Here is a 24,549-nt window from a genome sequence, read left to right as displayed (position 1 = left end):
CCAGCTAACCTCGACACCAAAGACAGTCCTCAGAGGACTGCACCGCTTTCCCTGATGCAACATCTGACATACAGCAGGACGTATGGACCTACATCTCCCCTTGTGTATCTTTGCAGCAATAACAGGGGATACTTTCATGGGACTGCTCACAGATGAAAAAGCAGAACAATTCCGTGTCTGTTTCGACGATCCCCAACAGTGCATGTGTGTTTAAATACTCATCTTTAAAGTTCACTAAGAGGCTAATTGTTGTGGTTTCCTGCTGTATTCTACATTCCCAGAGACGACTCGCAGTATTTCACTGCGAGTCTCGAGCCATGCAGACAATATTCTGGGTTGTTAGACAGACCAGAGCTGCTATCAGCGCAGGGAGCTGGAAGTGTGTGTGTTGGTGTGTGTGTGAATGAGTATGTGAGCTACGGAGTGCAGCCAAGCCTCTCCAACTAAGACACCACCACCTCTCATCTCTAATCCCTTTTGGAGCACGTTAATCCAGCAAGAACTCTTTTTCTCCCTCTTTTTCTTTCATTCTCCCTCTCCCTCTCTCTCCCTCTCTCTCTCTCTCTCTCTCTCTCTGTATCCTCGGTCTGTGCTAGCAGGTCCAACCAGGAAACCCAAATATGTGGAGAGTCCTCGTGTTCCCTCTGATGCCATCGTTTCAGTACTGAGGAACGTGGCCGATAACAAGGAGTCCTCACATAATGGTGAGTTCACATCATGGCTTGTCATTCATTTGTGTGTGTGTGTATATGTCTCTGTGTTTTTGGAGGCATTGGAAACTTGAGCTGGCTTAAGAATGAGTAATGTACATGTGGTCGGTTGGAATTCACAACGTTGCTCTAAAACTGTGATCTTCATGGCTGTGCGTTTGGTTTTTTATTGAATATCCTTGTTGTGTCCATGGGGTCAGGGACAGGTCTCTGTAATTTAAGGGTTCCTGCACGAGCGGTCCATGTAAGTACCAGTGCGTTTGAGCGGTGCTCCTTCATGTAGCCTCTTATACAAACACACAATAGTGCCGTGTTTATTTTAAAGTGTGTGTTTAGATTACAGAAGAGTCAGTTTTCTTCTACGGGGGACACATTGTCTGACCGGAGCACTGCATTTGTTATACATGGGAATGTATTTAGGACAAGACCGTAAATTTCTCAATAGGACAAGACCGTAAATTTCTCAAGAACGGAACCTACTGTATATATATATATATATATATATATATGTGTGCGTTTGTGCGAGGTGAGCCGTAAGTGTTATTCTGTCCTTTATTGGGCGTTGTGTTTGAGTGTTTCGGGGTAACGTTCCCCAAAGTGCTCTCTATTGGTTTCCAGCACAGCAGGCTCAAATTCCTCTCATTGACTTCAGCAGAGTGATGAGATGCGTTATCTTTAGCAAAGGGCAACACAGAAAGTGGTGCCCTGTTATTGTACATGGCTCACATACGCAGACAGTAGTAGCTCGGCACATACCCGCCACTGCTGACCGTTACATACCAAGGCACAAGGGTGTGTCTGACATTCAGCTGGCACAGAGCCGTGTTTCGGCTCAGAGCGGCCGACCGGCAGATAGCAGACGCCAGATAAATGTTATCTCATGACAGCTGTTGCTCTGGCACTGGTCGTCGGCTAATGTTTGGAGAACTTTCGAGAGACCTGGTTTGGAATTTTTCTATAGAAAAGCATGGGGAGTATCTATGTAGTTTGTGATGTTTCAATGATTTTGAGTTTACACAAGCAACACCCCTCTCCCCCATCTCACCTCTGCAGACCTGAGACCCCCCTTGAAGCACATGTAGTATAAAATACACATTCACATGCCGGTGCTGGGCACAGTCCTTCTTAAGCTTTTCCTCCTCCCTCTTGCTTCCCAACAGCAGGGTGAAAAGAAAAACAATGCTCACGGTGTGCCAACTTTATGTTAAAATTGACTGACTAAGACCTCCGTAGAATTTAGAAAAGCAGAAAATGAAACGAACCCTCAAACAGCTTCAGTCTCAATCACAGAGAGTGGCAAAGAACTTCCTGAGGTTATGACATTTTATTTAGCATTTCTGGTTTAATCCTGATGGTAGAGATAGCTGTCGCAGATCTGGTAAATGTATGGCACATAATAAATGATTTGGCAGTCTATAAGATGGTTGTCTTACCCAGTACATTTCTGTTGCTCATCGCACTCTTTGTATTGTAATACAGCTACTTGTTATTGCTGCCACGTACAGTCATTCATTCACTGGATGTAAGTAGCTAAGCCAGAAGAACTACCGTCTTCTTCCTAAAGCTGTTGCTGTCAGGTAAAAGAAGTTACAGCAATGAGTCCACTTCCTCAACTATTATGTACAATTATGTGCTGTGTAAATTCTAGACTAATGATGGCTGATTGTGGCGGCCCAGCTGTTGTCGGATGAGGCCCCATGAACCGCAGAAAGGCTTCTCAACAGAGCTTCACACGCTATTCCTCTCAAGGGGGTACAATCAGAAATATAAGAATTGCATGTGATCTGAAGTTACACCATGTCGTTGGATCTAGTGTCTGAGTTTGCCTTTGGCCTGTGCATCACTTGCATGTGACAAGGACGTTTCCAGTGTTCTGTTGTCAATAAAGGAAGCATCTCTCAGCCTGTGTCGTCTACCACTTCAGAGATTGGTAAACAGTGCTGTCGTTTTTGCAAACTTCTGAGAGCGCCGGATAAGATAGTTGTTTGACATTGGAGCTTTTATAACAAGGTCAGCGTCGGCATGGAAGGTTGATACAGTGCCGGAAGAATCGGATCTGGGGAATGAATCCGTTGGAAGTTTAGGATCACAGTGTGACGTTCAGGTCCAAAATAAAGTCAGTTCTTAGGAGTTGTAAAGGAGCTTTTGTTTGGTCTTGTGCGGGAGGATGCCACTCTTGAATGCATAAAAACTGTCTCACACCAATAGTCACAAGCAACTGAGGCTTCTTGTGGTATGGTAGGAAGTAAGACCCTTAGTTGCCTAAAATGGTAATTGTATAGCTTTCTTATCCAGTATCATTTTTGTGTTTGTGTGTTTCATTTTGGCCATCTTCAGATATGATTGAAGCTTGCATGTGGAATTCATTTGTTCTTCTTTTAGGGTGGACTGTCAGCGTTCCACAGCTCTCTGTTGTGTACAAGCGGGATGGGCTGGAGGCTGTGATAGGAAATGTGTATTTGACCGACAGTCGAGTCTCACATCGCTCTTTGAGGAAGGATAGAGTTTCCTGTGCATGTGTGGATGCCATGTGTGTTTCCGTTGCGTGTCCGCAAGTACATTTATGTTTGTTTATGTATGCGTGTATGACTGTGTGATTGCATTTGCAACAGGCGGTCAACAGTCACCTGTCACCTGACACCAATAATTGTTTCAGCTGTTGTCTCAGAGCTCTGGCCCTGTCGATCAAGCCTGTACCTCAGGTCCCATCCTCTCCCACAACGATGTCTCTCTCTTACAGCACCCCTCTCCCCCCTGAGCCCAAGCACTTTGCACCTGTTTCTTCATGTGCTGGTTATCTTGTCAAGGCTGAAATTAGGACCCAACTCACAGTCGTGTTCTGTGAATTTACGCCTCCTAAAACATCTGACTGTGGCAGTGCTTTTTCTTCTCTATTGTATGTGCAGTTCTCGTATTAACCTGAGCTTTCATTTTGGATTTCCTGTATAATCACACTTTTGGGAGACTATCGTTCTTTTTGCTACTTATAGAACTGTTATTGTTCCCGTTTTATTGGGAGATAACAGTAAACACATTTAAATGTGTCATCGTAGCCATCTTTAGCTGTCAAATGATTCATTTTGGCACACCTTAAGGCTAGCTTATGGCAGAATACAACATCACACATCCGTCACCACGTTGAGCTGCTGAGAGGCAATAGAAATGCTCCCAATCTTGTATTTAGCACCTTTTAACAGTTTCAGATAAGTGTATGTGGCTTTTTGTGTATTGGCTAAATCGTGTTTGATATTTTTTATTTTATTTATGATATGTAAAACATCTCATCAAAGAGAAGTCATGATGCAATGTTTCCCAACTAAGGTCCGAGTCTGCATTCATAAGATGATGCAGATAGTGTGATATCGTTCTTGTTGTCTTGGTATGATACTGAATTTGAAAGAGATGTGAGGAAATATGTTCTTATATAATGAGAGTGAATGCGGTGCACCAGTTAAGCATAGGACATTTTTACAAACTGGCTTTACTTTGTACCATTTCCAAAGATTAAATTATAAATTGTATAATCAAGACCCATTGTTCCCAGTTTCTAAAACTTCTGATAATGATGACAACTTATGATCGGCAAGCAGTGGCGAGGTGGCAGCAGAGTTGAATGGGCCGTGATTTCTTTTTGGCTATATATAGTCATATTCATTTCGGGTTCATTGCTCATTTCTTTTTTTTAATCCGCTGCTCAGGGCTGACTGTTAGTTGTTTGTCGTTTTCCTTATTTAATGATGAAGCTTCATTAATCAGTATTTCTCATCTCTTGAGGATTCTTACACCACAGCCGCCAGGCCCCGCAGGGGGGCATCAATTAATGAAGAAGCTTCAGCTCTGCTGGTCAAACGGTGAATGAAATGCCATCTGTAGCGACCATTAGAGCCACAACAATAACAGCTAGCATCAAGCTGAGATGTCAGTCACAGTTATGATTACTACCCCTTTGCCACCCCCTCCTGACAAACCGTATTTTACGAGGAGATACTTTATTATTAACAGTCTAACTTCAGTTTGCTGTCCGATCTCATTGGACATTTCATCTGTGCTTGCAGCAAAGGACATGTATGGTCCTAAGAGTGGAAACAGGAATACGCGTCCTTCAGGAGGGCACGTCACCTCATACCTCTGAGCTCAATTGGGGAAGCAGGATATATGTTCTCATCGAGGGTTCATTAAACGGGCTCCACGGTTGGGGTAATGAAACTCCAGCTGCTAATGAGCACCGGCTGGATTGTATTCTCGGCAGGGAGCGAGCCAAACGGGTCTGTGGAGCCTGTTGGTTCACGGTGTTCCCCCGCTGCGCCGTCCTTCTTCTGCTCCTCCTACTTCCATCTTCATTCTTCTTCCCTTGCAACACGCCGCTGCGATTTCACACCTGCTCATAAACTTCCTCAGGCAGCAGATAATGATGTTGTTTTCTTTTGCCTCCATTTGCCATACAGTTACTGGAATAACAACAAGTGGTTCCAGTTGCATCCTTTTCTCTCTCCATATCTCCCTGGTCACATATAGAAGGCTAATCAGACACCTGCTTAGTTTCATTGTTTAGTCATTTAACTTTATAAGTGCCTTCCGTCCACATCAACTGACATCATGTTATTGTCCACCACATAATCATACATTTCCATCATGAAGTCTTAAATTGATTCATACATTTGTGCTAAATAGCGTTCACGTTTTGATTGAGTCATTAAGTCATGTGAAGGCGTTTGGAATGGGACCAATGAGACACTGGATTGAGGAAGGTAAGAGGAGTTAATGAGAAACATTGGAGCACTGCTGCTGATTCATTACACATTGTCCCTGAATGGTATTTTATGACAGGAGGTGGGCTATAATAGACAACACTCAACAAAGCCTATTTTCCTTCTCATCAAATCATTTACATTGAGGCAATTTACAGCCGTTGTGGAACGATAGCATTACTGTTTACTGAGCTTTCACGGTTGGACACTCCAAAGGACTTTTTTGTTTTTCTTGGTACACACAGGCTTCTATTTAGGACTGGTCTGTGTTTTTATGAGTTGTTTTTTATTCATCAGGTTAGCCAAAGATGTTTCAGTTCTGCCTTTACAACCCTTTTTTATGCTTTCCTGTTCAGAAATACTTGACAGCTGAGGAAGTCTGTGGACTAAGTTGTCAATTGTTTTCTTATTTGAATTAGATTAGAAAATTCCTTTGCAGGATGTATGCTATACAGTTATCATTTAAATGTATCATTTTTTATGTTTTAAAACTAAAATTCTGGCCAGAGCTTACATATTTCACCTTTTAAAAGTACATATCATTTTATAATATTGTGGTATTAGTCTTCTTCTCTATTTATTGGAAGAGACACACAGTACTGCAACACTTACATGGCCTTGAGCCGACTGAATGTGAGATATATAAGACTTCATAGTCACGTCAAGCACAGTTTCACTGCATTTTATAGTAATTACTAACTATTCAAAAATCCTTGGGGAGATAATTACCTGTAAAGCTAACTGGTAAACAGCACACACAGTATGGTGTCATCACGGAAAATGACGTTGGGACAAGACGATGACCAACAATTGAATTCAGTTTTATTTACATTGCCCGATTTAAGAGGCATTTACAATCTGTATAACACAACACATCATGTGTCCTCTGCAGGGATTTATTTTACATCTTCAATGTCACTTTAAAGGCAATGGCTCCTCGATAGAGCTCTCGATGCAATCAGATCAACATAGGAGCAGAAGTGAAATAGAGCATGTGACTGAAAGTTACCCGATTTGATCCACAACCATGTTGAACAAATTTGGAAGGTAAGCGAAAGAACTGTATTTCAATCAGCGAAGACCCGTTAAATGAAGAAAGGATGTTTATTGTTAACATGTGATGTGCAATGATGAAGTCTCAGAGTCTTTGGCGCTTGGACTCTACGGGGAGATTTGTAGTTGAGGGCTGACGGCCCTGATCAGCAACGAGATAGATCGTGGGTTAGATGCACGGCTCCGCGCTATCGAAGCTCAGACAGCTATGCTAGTTAGCCCGCCCTCTCCCGTAGTCGGCGCGGAGCTACAGTCAGCTGTTAGCTGTGCCCCGACGGTAACCGTGCAGCCGGATGGTTGGGTAACTGTTCGCAGGAGTCGTAAGTCTACACAGAAGCCCGCTGTGCACCAACCACTTCACGTTTCGAACCAGTTTTCCCTGCTCAGCGACACACCCGCTGAGGAACACACCCTGGTTATCGGGAGCTCTATAGTCAGGAACGTGAAAATAGCGAAGCCACGGACCAGAGTCGTGTGCCTCCCAGAGCGGGCGACGTGGAGTCTTGTTTGAAGCTGCTGGCTAAGGATAAGCGGAGATACAGTCAGATTGTAATACACGCCGGTGGTAATGACGCCGAGCCCGCAACTCACTAAAATTAATGTGGAATCGGTGTGCTTATGCCAAGACGTTGTCGGACACCGTAATTTTCTCTGGCCCTCTCCCAAATTTGCAGACAGACGAATTGTATAGCCGAATGTCGTCTTTCAACCGCTGGCTGTCGAGGTGGTGCCCAGCGAATAATGTGGGCTACGAGACAACTGGAAGACTTTCTGGGGAAAACCTGATCTGATGAGGAGGCGGCATTCATCCCACGTTGGACGGAGCGCCTCATTTCTGCGAATATGACCAAGTTGATCACGGACTTAATCTATGACAACCCAGGGTTCAGATCAGGAACCGAGCAGAGTTGTAGTTTAACACCCTTCTCTGCTCTTCCATTCGAGCAGTTACCCACCCTTGACTTTAGAGTAGAGACTGTGTCTGTCCCACGGCCACTTCAATTAAATAAATCAAAAGTAAGCAGAAGAGGAGTCGTACACAATAACCTTATACAAGTTAACACAATTATTTCAGCAGTGCAACAAAATAGGTCTATTAAATGTGGTCTCCTAAATATTCGATCTCTGTCATCTAAAGCTGTGTTACTGAATGATTTAATATCAGATAATCACATTGATTTATGTTGCCTAACTGAAACCTGGCTGAGCCATGAAGAATATGTCTGCCTGAATGAATCGACTCCTCCAAGTCATATTAATACTCACATTCCTCGAGGCACCGGTCGAGGAGGTGGAGTAGCAGCCATCTTTGAATCGAGCCTATTAATTAATCCTCAACCAAAATTACACTACACCTCATTTGAAAGCCTTGTTCTTAGTCTTTCACATCCAACCTGGAAAACACTACAGCCAATTCGATTTGTGATTCTGTACCGCCACCAGGTCCATATTCAGAGTTTATATCTGAATTCTCAGAATTTATATCAAGTTTGGTTCTTAAAACCGATAAAGTTATTATTGTTGGAGATTTTAATATCCATGTGGATGTTGATAATGATTGCCTTAGTGCTGCATTCATCTCCTTGTTGGACTCGATTGGCTTCTGTCAGAGGAAACCCACTCACAGCTTTGGCCACACGCTTGATCTTGTTCTTACTTATGGCGTTGACATTGAGCATTTGAACGTCTTCCCACAGAATCCTCTTCTGTCAGACCACAACCTCATAACTTTTGAATTTATACTACAGTGTACTCCGTTAGTCAAAAGTTTTACACTAGATGTCTAACTGATAGTGCTGTAGCTAAATTTAAAGAAGCGATTCCTTCTGTATTTGATTCGATACCACGTCTCAATATAACAGAGGACTCCTGGTCTAACTTTAGTCCGTCCCAGATTGATCATCTTGTTGACAGTGCCATAGGCTCTCTGAGAATGACACTGGACTCGATAGCCCTCTGAAGAAGAAGACAGTGAGGAAGAGGAGGTTTGCTCCTGGTATAACCCTCAGACCCGCAAACTGAAGCAACGTCAGCTTGAACGCATATGGCGTCAACTAATCTCAAGAATCCCGCTTAGTTTGGCGAGATAGTCTTAAAACATATAAGAAGGCCCTCCGTAATGCCAGAGCAGCCTATTACTCATCAATAATAGAAAAATAAAACAACCCCAGGTTTCTCTTCAGCACTGTAGCCAGGCTGACAGAGAGTCACAGCTCTGTGGGCCGAGCATTCCTATAAACCTTAGTGGTAATGACTTTATGAACTTCTTTAATGAAAAGATTTTAACTATTAGGACAAGATTAATAATCTCTTGCCCATAACCAGTGCCAATCTGTCCTCAAGTGGAATGGCCTTGGAAACCGCTGTATGCCCTGGTGTATATTTGAGGATTTTCTCCTATCAACCGTGACCAATTATTTTCAACGGTTTCTACTTGAACACGCCTACCTGTCTCTTGGACCCCATCCCGACGAGGCTGCTTAAAGACGTTTTGCCTTTAATTGGCGGCTCTATTAGATATTATCAATGTGTCTCTGCTAACAGGCCACGTACCACACTCCTTCAAGGTGGCTGTTATTAAACCTCTCCTGAAGAAGCCCACTCTGGATCCAGAGGTATTGGCTAACTACAGACCGATCTCTAACCTCCCTTCCTCTCCAAGATCCTTGAGAAAGTGGTCGCAAATCAGTTGTGCGACTTTCTACATCATAATAGTTTATTTGAGAAATTTCAATCAGGATTTAGAAAACACCACAGCACCGAGACGGCACTGGTGAAAATTACAAATGACCTCTTAATGGCAGCAGATAAAGGACTCCTCTCTGTCCTGGTCTTGTTAGACCTTAGTGCTGCATTCGACACCATTGACCATGACATCCTGTTACAGAGACTGGAGCAGTCGATTGGCATTTCAGGCACGGCACTAATTTGGTTTAAATCCTATTTATCAGATCGATCTCAGTTTGTATTTGTAAACGATGACGCCGATAACCACCAACGTTAATCACGGAGTTCCACAAGGTTCTGTGCATGGACCAATTTTATTTACCTTATACATGCTTCCTTTGGGCAATATTATCAGGAAACACTCCATAAACTTTCATTGTTATGCAGATAACACTCAACTATATTTATCGATAAAACCAGAGGAGAGCAACCAACTCTGTAAAATTCAAGCATGTCTTAAAGACATAAAAACATGGATGACCTGCAACTTCTTGATGTTAAACTCAGACAAACCGAAGTAATTTTAATCGGCCCTGAGCACCTCAGAGATCAATTATCTGGTGATGTGGATTCTGTCATTGCCCTGGCATCCAACACCACAGTAAAGAATCTTGGCGTTATCTTTGATCGACTTGTCCTTTAACTCCCACGTAAAGCAAATCTCAAGGACTGCATTCTTTCATCTACGTAATATTTCAAAAATCAGGCACATCTTGTCTCAAAAGATGCAGAAAAATTGGTTCAGAGACTGGATTACTGCAACTCCTTATTAGCAGGCTGCTCTAATAAATCTCTTAGGTCCCTCCAGTTGATCCAGAATGCTGCAGCTCGTGTTCTCACTAAAACTAAGAAAAGAGATCACATCACTCCTGCACTAGCTGCTCTGCACTGGCTCCCAGTAAAATCAAGAATCACTTTTAAAATTCTTCTCTTAACCTACAAAGCCTTGATTGGTGATGCTCCATCATATCTTAAGGAGCTTGTCGTACCATATTGCCCCACTAAAGAGCTACGCTCACTAAATGCGGGACTACTTGTAGTTCCTAGAGTCTTAAAAGTAGAATGGGAGCCAGAGCCTTTAGTTATCAAGCTCCTCTTTATGGAACCAGCTTCCAATTTCAGTCAGGCAGACACAGTCACAAGAGTAGACTTAAGACCTTCCTCTTGACAGAGCTTATAGTTAGGGCTGAATCAGGTTTGCCCTGGTCCAGCCCCTTGATATGCTGCTATAGGCTTATAGCTGCCGGGAGGATGCACTGAGTACCTATCTCCTCTTTTATGAATTTTCATCTCTCAATCACACGTTACTAACTCTGCTTTCTCCCGGAAGTCCTTGACTTCGTCTCATGGGGTCATCGGACCCTATCTGCCTGATGGATCGTCTGGGTCGTGGAATTCCTGCTCATGACTACGCCACTGTCCTGTTGAGACTCTCCTCCTCCCCACCGCCATCTGCCTGATGGATCGTGGAGGTCTCCATCGTGGAATATGCCTACTATGAACTATTCATACACTCTGTCATATTCATTGAATGTATTTTAACTCTAAATCTGTCCTTCTGTACACATTACATCTATTGCATCTGTCCATCCTAGGAGAGGATCCTCCTCTGTTGCTCTCCTCCAGGTTTCTTCCTTTTTTCCCCTGAAGGGTTATTTGGGAGTTTTCCTGGTCCGATGTGAGGTTTTGGGGCAGGGATGTACAGATTGTAAAGCACTCCGAGACAAATTTGTAATTTGTGAAATTGGGCTATACAAATAAACTGAATTGAATTGAATTGAATCCCCCCCCCCCCCCCCCCCCCCGTGGAGTCCAGACCTGGTGGTGCTGATGAGCTGATAGAATGATGAGTTGAAGCTGATGGATCCTTGAAGACTGGCTGGAGATGGGGTGGTGAAGGGGTGCATGACAGCAACCTGAATGAACTGAAGGTAGAGAGACGGTCATATTTGAATGAGTAGGCAGCGAGACGATTGGCTCATTTTCCTCGTTCCTGATCTGCGCAGCTGGACTCATGATTGACGGCGCCGAGCGATGACAGCGAGTAAGTAACGAGTCCGCATGTGTGGGAAATGATTATCGGACATCGGGATGAAAGGCTGGCGTGAGGAGTATGGTCTTCCTGTCTGAACTTACACGAAGCTTCATGTGTCCCTCCCTCAGTACAACAGCTGAGGGGCTCTGGAGTGAGACGCTTAACCAACAACAGATAAGACCGAGGATAAGACCGAGGTTGTTATGAGAAGCTCCTAGGAGTAGAAATAATGATAATACAATAATTACATTGACCAGTATTTACTTTACATGAGCTCATTTTTTATTGTGGTTTGAGGGGATTTGGATGTCATTGTTGCCAGCAGTCAGTACACTGGTTACAAGTGATGAATAGGCTATGATAATTCATAAGAGAAACTGGTCCCAGTGTTAACCATTTAACTGTACGAGACAATTGCTCTGTTGTGTTTTGAAGAACGTGTGATGAACATACAAGCAGATACATGGTATTACATTATGTATGAGCTACAGGTTTACAATATATTGCACTTACTTTTCTCAACATCATGTAAGGGGGGCACACATTTTCTCTGGTCTTCACCAACGCATTATGTTTGCGCTTTTCAGCCACGCTGTACTTTTAACAAACTCGCAAATAAAAAACAGCCTGTCACTCTGTGCTAATGTAGAGTTGCCATACATGTGTGATGTGTATGGTGCCCTATTAAACAACCTGGGCCCAGCTCTTCGCTTTATCTGTTTCCTTCTACTAGATGCTGATTTAGATAAGATTAGCTCATGAGTTCTTAAACCTTAATGATAGAAAATCCCCAAAAGATGTCAAAGTAAGGCAACGCCTGAGAACCAAAGCATTGAAAGCTGACTTTCAAAACATTGTCAGAACCAGTAAATACATTTTTGAAGAAATTATTTTTACAGGCTCCTAGTTATGTGTATTTGTGCATGTTGTGGTATGTAAGACATGGCAGTTTAATTATTAAAGTACTCTGTGAAGATTCAACAGGATGTGTTCTATAATCCAGTGACCCTGCATCTATAAAATAGTCGTTGTCGGCAGCATTCAGGCTTCAATGTCGTCTTTGCACCAGTGGTCTTAAAAGGCATTTACATGAGCAGGGTGACGGTCCCTATAAATGAAGCGATTTTCAATTTATGGTCTTTCTTACTGCACAGACTTTGCAATGGATAAAAGTTAATGCAAGTGCAGCATCCAATTTGTTTTAGGTTAGCAATCAGTGCCACATAGAAAACAACTAAATTACTGCTATGTCTTCTTTCAGTGCTGTACCGTTTTTCAGTTTCTCTGGATTTAAAACAAGTGGTGTTCTGAGAGGTGGTGCAACTGGCTTTACGTCAGCGCCAAGGCGAAACAAATACTGACATCTAAATCACGCAACCCGGTGAGCAGATATGATAAATGTGCAAAGGCTCAGCCTCGAGATATGTGCTTGTCTGATATTACTTACAAAACAAGTATATTGTCAAACACATTTTCTAGTATAGAGAAGCTAGTGTTTAGATGTTATTGATGAATTACTGTCATTGTTCTTCCTTTCTTTGAAAATGTGCTCTTGTTATAATAGCATACCAGCTGTTTGCATTTTAATTCTAACCATCTTAAGTTTTCAAGGAGATTCAAGAACCATTGGTGCTCTTAAATTAGTGGTCAATTAATTTTCACCATTTGCGCTCTCTTCTTGATTAGACTTGCATTTTATTTCCATTTAAAAACAAAGTAATCTACTAATAAGATCGCGAGTCCAGATGTTCAATTAAAAATAAAATACATTTATTTTGTGTAGCACAAAATCACAAATCACAAATTTGTTCAAAATAAAAGCTCATGTTGGAAAGCACCTGTTGTTGCTACAGGAAAGCAGAAATATTTGACTTGTGGTGTGAATTATTTAACACATATTCTTGAAAATATGGTTTTCTAGTGAAATCATTGCATTGAATCAGGCCCACTTTTATTTAAGATGAGAAATATTAACATAATTCCCCTTTTGGGAATCCATCTCTGTGACATTGACCTCTCTGCTGCCACTGGTGGCTGGTTTGACATTGTATAATGTCCCGACAAGACCGTTGTCCTGGAACCTCACTTCATTATTGTTGCAATAATAACTTTCTTTGACCAGTGGGAACACCAACAGCATTCAATACTCAGGTGAACTCCCGATGGACAAATGGCAAGAGCAATAAGACAGTGAAGGAACAGATTTCCTACTGTATGTCGTTATATGTGCATTATTTAGAATGACCTTACTCCTTCACAGCCCGCAGTGGAAGTAGGGGCTTTCATCAAAGCCATGCTGACTTTGATTTCCGTGCACCAGCTCTCCATCATTCTTCCTATTTCCTCGTCTTGACACCACAACAATCTACATCAATGTAAAGGTTGATTATAGAAGAAATATGAACATCCCAAATTATTGAAGCATCTTAATTACACTTCAGAATTCTACTAGGCCAGGAACCTCAGTATATTTTATTATTCCAAGGACTGCATGGGAAGAGTTACTCCCCTCTCATTTCCACGACTAGAAAGTATATACAATTATATAAAAATGCCTCAAAGGAGGATGAGGCAGCTCCACTACCTACAATATTACAAGATGGAGTTTTGGCTCCCCAAAATTCTACACGTACTTTAAAAAAACACATTTAGAACCCAGCAGCATCCAAACATGCTCACCTAAATTAATGCATACACCAATTGTAGATATAAATAGACAGCGCAAAGCAACTTGAGTAAGAAAACAGATTTAGGAATATTTCACAGCAGAATATGGAGGAGCGATTGACTGGCATGGCCAATATTAAAAGTGTTTCTGTCGTGTATCAAATTTAATTTCAGTTCACTTTAAAATTGGAAATATATCTTTTTCCTCCTAAAAAGTAATTAACTGCCAACCAAAGAGCAAATGTAACAGTCTATCACAGGTGTGCATTCACTAAAATGACAGGTCTGCCTGTCGAGTCATCCTTATTTTAAGATTGCTAGTTGTCCAAAAGTGCCGTCAACTGTGATATTGACGTTTTAAATGCGTGCTCTGCTCATAGAGAACGCTACCATATCAAATATAGTGCTTCCTAACTATCAGCCAGCCACCAGAGGGAGTTTGAGATGTTTTCGCTTCACTTTTGAGGAGCTCTCATGGCACTGCCGACACACTCTTCAGAGAGGGAAATGCTGTATATTACTAGTTTGGCCCGTTTGCTCTGTGTGGTGTTGTTGTTGTACAATAGGGAGCAGATGGGCAAAACAAAAGGCGCTGAATTTAGTATTTGGTATCATTCTGTTTTCCTAGGAGCTGCCCTGTGAGTAAGGACCATTCTTGGGAATGTAGCACAACATGGAAGTGAATACGGTGCTCTGTTAATTTCAATGTGAAAGTTCATCACAACATAACAACATGGCAGTATATTGGGCCATTGGAAGTAACTTGTTTATTTATCAGATTGACTGCCAACGTTATTAATAACTGCAAGAGAAAGAGGGTAAAGGAGAAAATGAAGGAGAGAGGAGGAAAAGGTGCTGACAGAGAGCTGTATGATACACTTGTGTACCTTGGACATCTGCCTCTCTCTCTCTCTTTTTCTCTCACTCTCTCTCTCTCTCTCTTTCTCCCTTGTCTGTCGTTCAGTCTGTTCATTCTCAGGCAATGTTGTGACTCTTCCTTAATTACCCTGACACACCCACACATTTGTGTGGATGATGAAATATAATTTGTTCCATTATATATAATATATGCTAAAAAACAATATTTATAAACATAAATAGATTGCAGTTGATCTCTGCCTTGTTGACGGCTTCTCAGCCTTGAATTTGCTGTCGAAACAAGTGTTGTGCCTCGAGAGTTAGGACTGCAGGCGGTTTAAGCTGTTGGAGAAAGTCTCGATCCACTCATTGATATTCAGAGGCTCTATGAGTGAGAGCTGTAAACAACCAGAAAGCCCTGGATTTGGCACTTGAAGCGTTGCAGCACACACACACTCACACTCACACACTCACGTATACACACACACACACACACACACACACACACACACACACACACACACACACACACAGTCCCTGCTTTCTTAACAATGCAAGACATTCACATGTCTTCGGACTCTTTTCGAACACACACATGCACACACACTCAAGTCGTGCAAGCCCCCACCACACTCCCTCTCTCTTTCTCTCACTCCCTTGCTCTTCTTTACTCCCTCTCTTCGAGGCTGCACCACATCAGCAGCAGCTGGAGGGTGCAGCATAGCATTTCAGAGCAGAGTGGCGCTGTGTGGGCCATCCTGTGGAGTGAGGGGATCTGCCCGCTAACGTTGAGCATTTCTCTCTCTGTCCCTCCCCCTCCCTCTCTCTCTCTCACTCCCTTTCTCCCTCTCCCTCTTCTCTAGAGCTGCAAGCAGAGAAACAACCAAGCTCCTCCTCCCTTGCCACTCAGGAACTGATGACACGGCTGGGCTTTTTACTAGGAGAAGGGATCCCGGGTACGGCACGCATACCTATGGACGACAAGATTGAAAAGAAGGTATTTCATTTTCACCCTCCCTCCAACTCACTCCCTGTTTCAGCAACGGCTACTGCCACTGCTGCAGCTCACAGATAGAGAGAGAGAAAGAGAGAGCGGGTAAGGATGAGAGAAGGAGGGAGTTGTGAGAGTGTAACAGAAGAATGGATTTTTTTTGTTGCAGCTTGATTCATTTTTTCCCACTGTGCATTATTTTCGGATGGGGATTCAGGAGGCACCTCTAGGAATAAGTTGTTGGCACAACAAACAACGGTAACTGTCAAACTGTTTTGTTAGAGATGAATGATGGAGCTGTTTAAAGAAAGTAACTGAGTATTTAAATTCTGCTGCATGTGGTCTTATTCTCTCTCTGGTGTGGTGTATGAGTCTCTCAGTAACTTGAGTGCTATTCCAGGGGCTCTTGAGTATGTAACAAGAGTGACTGAGTCCCGGTCCAGAAATAGAGTTGTGTTAAGACTGAGCCTCCGTTTGTTTGGTTCTACCAATTATGCTCGGGCTGTGTGAAGAGCACAGCCCAGCATGCTACGCTTCCCTCATTTATCTCGTGTCTTAGACACATTTCGACACTGAACTGGCAATTCTAGGAATGAGAAAGAGACTTCCAAAGTAATTTATCAATCATGTTCATTAGTCGAGACGTGGGAATGGCTTGTTTGTGTGCGTTTAGGTGTGTGTTTTAGAACACAGTTGGGGAGGAGCACTTAATTGTCATCTGCCAGCAATTTTCTCTTCCTCCTTACTGCTGTTTTACAGCATGACTCAAATTCAGCATGCTTGTTTTTAGTCCTGCCAGACAGTAAATCATGACGTGACAGTTAGCTGTTTGGTTTTATTAATATTAGGATGCCACAAGTTGTTCATGATGCCTGAAGCGCTGTGAAATCCCTCCTCTTGTGCTGCTTGTTTTCATTCAGTGTGCCACTGCACAAACAAGAAGAGCTTTACACAGCAACAGTCGGTACAATTCAGTTCAGTTTAGTTTTAGTTAAACCTCCAATGAGACGTTAGTCCCACTTCTATCTCAAATGGGCTACGCGTTGGTGAGTTTACTGTTTTGGGAGTTCAGTTGGGCTAAAGAACAATAGGGTTTAAAAAATACTGCAGTACGGTTTTAAGCAGGACACAGATTGTTATTGTTTTAACAAACTTTGTTATAACAACTACATATACACAGTAAGTACTATCATTATAATATAATACAATTAAGTTGTTATTAAAAAATGTTAGTGCACTATATTAAGGAGGCTTTTTAAACTGGTTATGGTTGTTTGAGTTCAGGTATAGTGTTAAAAATGGTTTGTGATAGTTTGCTGGGATTTTAATTGGAGCACGTGGTTTGAGGTAATGCATGTCTTGGAGAAAGTGGTGCTGGAGAAGCCATCTGTCGGTGAAAGTTCCTGCATGCAACAAATTATGTGCAGCGAAGTTGATTTATTGAGGATAAAGGTTGATTTAATTTGACCTGGGCTTGTAATATTGTTTAATTGCGATGTGCATGGAGCAGTGTATGTGGAACAGTTTGAAGGATGTGGCTCTTCTCACAGTGGGCACAGATGATTCTTGAGCTACAGTATGCTGCGTGCAATCAGAATACTGTTGGAAGAAGATGGGAAACCAGCTTTAATTTGGATTTCTACGGTTGTCAGTTAGCTCGAACAAAGATTCAGCTGCTGTTTGGTTGAGGGACAGGCCTGATGGCACGCATGAGCAAGGCATCTATTGTGCCACAACAAAGTAGATACTTCTTCCCTTGAGAATTTCGATTCAGGCCTATTTTGGTCCCTTCAGACATATAAGTGTGTAATTTTCAAGCCTGGCTCCATTTACAGCGCTTCTGCCCTTTTGGCTTGTGTGTCATGCTCACGTGTAAAATGCGTGTTTACTTTTGAAGGAATCATTGTCATTGATTTCACCTGATCTTGGTAAAGAGGCAATGAACTTGGATCAAATCATTCTTATAGTTCTCTCACCTCTTCTTCCAAATAAGGTTGTAAAATAGAAAATGTTTGTCGTATTTGTTGCTGCTCATGCTGAAGAAATGTGATGATGTTGCCAGCTGACAGTTTATATTGGGTGGACTTCATACTTCGTTGACATATTCGTGTGGAACTTTAACCCATTTCTGCTTTCTTTCTTCTCCCCAGTGCTCGGTGATTAGCCAGGGTATCAGCCCCTGCTCTACACTGACCAGCAGCACTGCGTCTCCCAGCACCGACAGTCCATGTTCAACACTCAACAGCACGGCCAGCCGCCCCCCCCTCAGCCGCTCCAGCCCCTGTGGGACCATCACAAGCCCCAGCTCCACACTTGAGAGCAAAGACAGTGGCATCATCGGTGAGAAATAACCAACTGCGTTATCATACTCAAATAGCAACTTGTATGGAGTAGTAAAAAACAGAAACTAGTACTAGTACCCTGTGGAGTTTTTAACTAAAATTAGCATTATGGAGAGATGTTTTTACAAGCAAGTCCCCATTTTATTTGTTTCTTCATGGACGCAAATACACTTCCTTACCACAGGTTTAACGTTGTTTGCGACGAGAACGTGCAGGCCAAAGCTAGCAACCATGGATGGAAACAATATATATATATATATTTTTTTTGGTGAGGATTAATATGGCCGGACGCAACGATTTGCACTGTAAAGATATCGTGGAGTAATGTCCTCCTGAGCAGAGAAATTTACCGCTTTACTAATACAGCTTTTAACAATAATAACTGTTGATAACTGTAAAGCATCCTCCCTCTGGTTGCCCCCCAGGCTAACACTGTTAGCTCTGTCTGTTGCAGTTGTTTGTACTTTTTGCGCCGTAAGCAAAGTTAGCTTCCGGCTCCAGAAGCTGCTAGCTGCCGTGTAGAGCTCCTTTAAAGTCAGCTTTTAAAAAGTGTTTTGTGGGAGCAATGAACACAATACCTTGTTCAGGTCTCAAACCCACGAGGCATTATTGAGAGTGACACTGAATGTAAATATTACAAGAACGGTTCATGTGGGCCAGAGGTTACAACTGTTTACTGTTGTGCTGCATTTGTATTTTAAAAAACTGTTTAGGATGACGCAAAACTAAATAATTCAACGGACATTCATGTCATAAAACATGACATTATAGCAATCACTAACAATGCTAGGAATGTGACATTGATGAGTTAACCCTGCTGTTTTCTCTGCACACAGTCAATACTTTATTAATATAAACTAATTACATCATTTCCAATGATTACATTCTATCCAGTCTGAGAATGTTACCTCATGTGCACATCGTGATTTAGACCATGACGTTTCTCCTGTGCCGTGTCACTCATTTCTCATTTTGTTTAACCCGTTTGATTTTTTGTGGTACTAAATAGCATTTGTGTCAGGTTGTATTAAACCACCATGTCTCAGTTATTACGTTTCTATAGAGCTGTTCCTGTATGAGAGAGCATTGAGGTGACAGTTGCCAGACATCTGGAGATTTACACAGGCAGACGGGGATATGGCGTAGTCTATTGATATAATAATCCCTCTGCCATTTCTACTCAAACTTTCCGGTGGCTATACAAATGTTCGAAATTCATTCTGAAAATATCTTTTGACTATTTGTCGTGGGAATTCAATAGCAAATTGTTACTGCATGCTCCTGCAGTTATCCTCGGTTGAACTTCTGAAGGCAATGTTAGATTTGGGGGGGAAAGTAATATTTACCTTCGCATTGAAAATGCCGGAAGGTTATGTTTTGATCGCCGTGTATTTATTTATTTGTATGCGTGTTATTCGCAAAACTCAAAAAGTATTGAACCGAATCGCATGCAATTTGGTGGGATGATTGTTTATTATCCGGGGACCAGTTGATGAGATTTTGGGATCGATCGGGTCAAAGGTCAAGGTCAAAGGTCATGAACAGGTCAAAATCTTTCGCAGAACTCAAAAAGTATTGAACCGAATCGCATGAAATTTGGTGGGATGATTGTTTATTATCCGGGGACCAGTTGATTAGATTTTGGGATCGATCGGGTCAAAGGTCAAGGTCAAAGGTCATGAACAGGTCAAATCTTCTTGAATCACATGGAATTTGGTGGGATGATTGGTTATTATCCGGGGACCATTTGATTAGATTTTGGGATCAATCGGGTCAAAGGTCAAGGTCAAGGTCATGGAAAGGTCAACTTCTTTTTTTTTACCATAGCACGATACATTTTTGTCCAATTGGCATGCAACTAATGCCAAAATGTTCATAATTCAATGCCCAATCTTGTGATATGCGAAGGTATGCGCTCTACCGAGTGCCCGTTCTAGTCTCTTATGAACTAACTAGAATATGTCACATGTTATGCCTGTTTAGGTATAAACGTATCAGCATGATTGCTCTGCAGTAAACAGCAATGCATTCCCATTTGAATTTCAAGTGATGCAGACTGATTAGCACGAGTCTCTCAGTCCCCCCAGAGCAATATCTGAGCTCACCATTAAATAATTTCTGGGAGCTGGGATATAAATTGTTCCAGCATGGAACATCGGCATGCTGCCGCCCAGCATGGTCTCCCGCGTTGTAAAGCTACTTGTGTCAAATCAGAATTGACTTTGTGAGAGAAGGACACAATGTGACATGGTCTACAACATGCCACCCAGCCTTGATACGACTCTACAGGCATGTAAGAGAACAAAGCTATGTTGTGTCCACAAGTCAGATTCCAACCAGTAATTCATGTTCCCTGTTCTTTGAAGTGTGACTCTGATTTCAAAAGCACATTAGTTTAGCTTTGTACTGCCGTTAAAAGCTTCTTTGGTGGATTTGGGAGATTTTGCAATGTCTTAACATTTACAAAATAGCTCCCGGAGGAGTTCTGCACGGGGTGCCTGGAGAAAGACTTATTACAGCCCTGTAGCAATAACTATAACCAGCTGGTTAAATCACACGCTCATCATACTTTTGAATGAATAGATACAAAGTTATTTCTTGCCAGGGGCTGTATTTCAACACAATAACAGTCACTGTAACTTCTTCACTGTGATGACGGCTCATGGGCCTCTGAAGTCGAGCGTGTTGCCTTCCAATTGGAAGATTGACGGTGTATCTGCAGATAGCCCCTTGCATGGGAGCCTTTGCCATCGTGTGTGATTTTATTTGTGACAGGGAGAATAATGACAAGTAGTGTGAAGTGCTTTGAGTGATCGGACGGCGCATTACATAGAAAGGCTCACTGCAAATGCATGTCCATTGACCATTTGATATTTTGTGCCATGCTCAGAGTAGCCCTAAACCTTACTGCTGTCATGAATGACATCATACATGACCAGATGCAGACCACAATGCCAGGATGTGTTATGTTAATATTAGTAATGATGTAACGTGATGCGGCATTATCAAATCCAGATTAAGAGCGTGTGATGCAAAAGCAGCCAGCTGGACAGTCATTTCCTATCCTCTGACCGTGCTGATGTTTCTGTAACCAGCTTGTGTCGCTCTGGCCCTCCACTCATCTTTTAGGATTGTATTGGATACCTTGGTTGGCCTGAGGGAGGATTAAAGGATTTGTTGTCATGTTAGCAAAACATAAAAATACTCAAGGCAGTTTCAAATACTACTTCTTCACTCTGCTTTTACATTTTTTATATATTTAAGGTTGAATTTTGTGTCAATGTACTGCATTCACTATAGCTGTTTACAACATATTTTATAGGATCTAATGATCGGTAGAAAGAACAGAAGGCATTCAGGAAATGAACTCTAGTCTCGTCTCATCAGTGCAAGCAGACAGCCTCTGTAAAGGGCAATGAGAAAAAGCACGGACTTATTAAAAGTTATAAGTTCCATTACAGCTCAGTATCTCATGAAAGATGAAGACAGATAAATGTTCATCGCACACAAAGCGCATCTTACCTCACTAAATTGCTCTAATTCCTTCTCTGTTTAATCTCCCCTCAGCCACCATCACCAGCTCCTCTGAGAATGATGACCGCAGTGGCTCCAGCCTGGAGTGGAGTAAGGATGGCAGCCTGAGAGGCAGCGGGCGCCATGGCCTGGCACAGAGTGTGCGGGCTGACACCTGCTCCCCTGTGGCCGAAGAAGACTCCAACAGCGCTCCTGCAGCACCAGCCGACACCCCGTCCAGGACAGACCAGCAGCAGCAGCAGTCCAGCACATCAGCAGGGGCACCACAGCCTCAAAGTCACTCACCCGAGGGACCCTTTCCATACCCAGCACAGACATCTTCTTCCCTCATGATGCCGAGGCCGAACTCTGTAGCAGGTAAGATTCTATGGGTTTATTAAGCATTCGAAATCCGGATGTCTGCTGGGCAGAAGGGAGTAAGAAATGGTCTCTCTTTCCTCTGTGGCTGTGTTCATTTAGCATTACAAGAAAACTATTTCCTCTTAGCCGAGTAACCTTTGTGATGCTGATAACATTACAACTCTGGCGGTCAGCTTGGGTGTCTCACTGAATTGCATTGCCAGTCAGTTCATTGACGCGGTGATATGATTTGTGTGTCATTTCCGGATTTAGGCACACACAAAAAGCAGGTATAGAAGTAATGAGAAGTGTTTCAGAAGGCAGTTTGCGCTTGAGAAGTGGGGCATCAAGGCAGAAGTCTGTAGGCAGCTGTTGTATGCTCTGCCTCGGCCCTGCTTACCATTTCGGATCTAAGTGCAAACCAGTGCCTCACTGATCTGTTCTGCATTCCGGCCCTGGAACCTCCCTGTTATGGCTCAGTCCTCCATATCCACACAGCTGTCACAGTTGTTGATATCCCTCCGCAGCCCACTTACCCTCTCCTTCTTACCCCCCTTTTCCATTCCCAGATCTCCTCCACTCTGCCTACCTCTGTTTTTGCTGTGACTGCTTCTGGCCTTGGCCCTGTTGTTGATGGAACTCACAAGTTCTACATCTTCCTTTCAAACTAAAGCCCTTACTGAATGCAATTGTTGAACGAGTACGTGAGATCCTGTGTTATGCACGAAGGACAGCTGTTGAATTTTAAGTGAACGGCAGAATCACGAACCATGTAGTCTGCAGCTCATACTCCATACCCTGGGGAATATGCTGCACACGCTTGCTTTTAGGCTGACTACAGACGAGAACTAACAGCAACATGAACATAAAGGACATTAAACATTAACCTGTTTTAGCATTAGCAGACTAGAGCGTGGATAGCGTGTGAATGGTACAACAGATGAAAGAAGCGCTCTTCAAGGGGAGATGAAGATCGTACGAAGGGAAGGGTTACAGCTTGGAGAGCAGATGATCTTAATCACACTGCATTATACAAGCTGATCGTTTCATTGGTGATTTATAAGTCACAGAAAAGTACAAAGGCAGGGCCAGACTGTGAAGAACTGGGGACAGAAGCATGGAGAAAATAAGTGGACTCAGGTCAGACCATTAGCCAAGAATAAGACGAGTCAAAGAAAGGTAAAAAAGAAAAAACCTTTTAGACTGATACAACTCATAAAACACCTAAATCGAGACCGAGATAAGACAAGAGTAGTATATCCCTCAACATATGAATAGTAGTTATTAGCTGGACAATGATTCATTTTTAAAAATCTATATTTTGGGGCTGAGGAGTATAACTGGGTTCCGAGTGTTTTGCCCACCAGGATGCTGCAGCGGCCAGTGTGTTGAAGATCAAATGCTTTATTGCTCCTGTAAAATATGCCTTGTGTCTGCTACTACTCTTTTTTTTTCTCTATGATAACATCAAACTTAAGTTCCTATTGAATTTGAATGAACTTATTGTGAATCACAGTTGGCAAAAGCATGTGCCAGATAGTTGTAATGTAAATGTGTTTGTGTGAATTCCTTGATTACATTACATTTAGCTGACGCTTTTATCCAAAGTGACTTACAATTACACACTGTAGACACAGCTACAGGGAGCAATTTGGGGTGTCTTGTGTTTTGCTCAAGGACGCATCGACTAGGCCTAGCAGAATCAAACCGCCGATCTTCTGATTGAAAGACGGAGCTGTCGCCCCTTGACAAATTGCAACAAATGCTAGTCCTTGCAATGTTATTTTTTCTATTGACAAGAGAGGAAGATGGTATGCAGATGAGACGGAAGCCGAATAATGCTCTGGGAACATCACCTGCCGATCATAGCTTGTGTATTTCCATCCCGCACTGTGCACTGCTTTTGCAAAACACTTTGATAATATTTCTCCAGCCCACCGCTGAATCTGTCCCCACATTGCCAACATGAAGTGGCTCGTGGCATTGTGCTGTACAGATGTCCTTCTCTTGTTCCATTAGTCCATACCCTTTTACATCTCATCATTATTTTGCCGCTGACATAAACCTGAACAGCAAAGACACACACTCAGACCAGGAGATATGTGGACGTTAATGTGTGAGCGCCAGTGTGCATGTCTCTCTGTGTGCTGCAAACGTGTATTGGCTGATGTCATAGTTATGCAGCTTTGCCCTCTAGGGTCCTGCAGAATCCACACCTCAGATTGTATGCGCTGTGGCAAAGCCCCGAGCGAGCACATCAAGGACGTGGTGAGACAACTTAATGTACGGCAAGAGAGGGTGCTTCTTTCCAGTTGATGCTCAAGGATATTGTATTAAAAAGACATTCTAAAGAAGCATACCAAATCAGGGAGGACCTGAGGTAAAGAAATGACATACCATTGTTCAACATAAAGAAAGAAATGTATCACGAGTAACATGCATTCACTCTGTGCCAGTACCTCTGTGACTCTTTTACAATGTGTGGTTCTGTGTCCCAGCACGTTGGATAATACGATGTCTCCTGAGATTATGCCTTTACCTATTT

At 42.6% G+C, this 24,549-nt stretch overlaps 1 protein-coding gene across 3 annotated transcripts in view; it reads left to right on the top strand.

The window, feature by feature from the left end:
* tanc1b (tetratricopeptide repeat, ankyrin repeat and coiled-coil containing 1b) overlaps window positions 1-24,549 on the top strand; it is a 98,097-nt gene that overhangs the window by 36,818 nt on the left and 36,730 nt on the right. For 2 of the 3 annotated variants that reach the window (XM_056422893.1, XM_056422883.1), the window contains 4 exons: window positions 600-704; window positions 15,662-15,795; window positions 17,940-18,129; window positions 21,699-22,022. In XM_056422893.1, coding sequence (XP_056278868.1) covers window positions 600-704; window positions 15,662-15,795; window positions 17,940-18,129; window positions 21,699-22,022 — 753 coding nt within the window. Of the gene's footprint in view, window positions 1-596; window positions 705-15,661; window positions 15,796-17,939; window positions 18,130-21,698; window positions 22,023-24,549 lie in introns of all 3 variants that reach the window. The other variant, XM_056422874.1, reaches the window with a different exon arrangement.

This window comes from Pseudoliparis swirei, chromosome 2 (genome assembly GCF_029220125.1).
Source record: "Pseudoliparis swirei isolate HS2019 ecotype Mariana Trench chromosome 2, NWPU_hadal_v1, whole genome shotgun sequence".
NCBI classification, from domain to species: Eukaryota; Metazoa; Chordata; class Actinopteri; order Perciformes; family Liparidae; genus Pseudoliparis; species Pseudoliparis swirei.
Note: the sequence above shows the minus strand (reverse complement) of the source record. Positions and strands in the feature narration are given on the sequence as shown.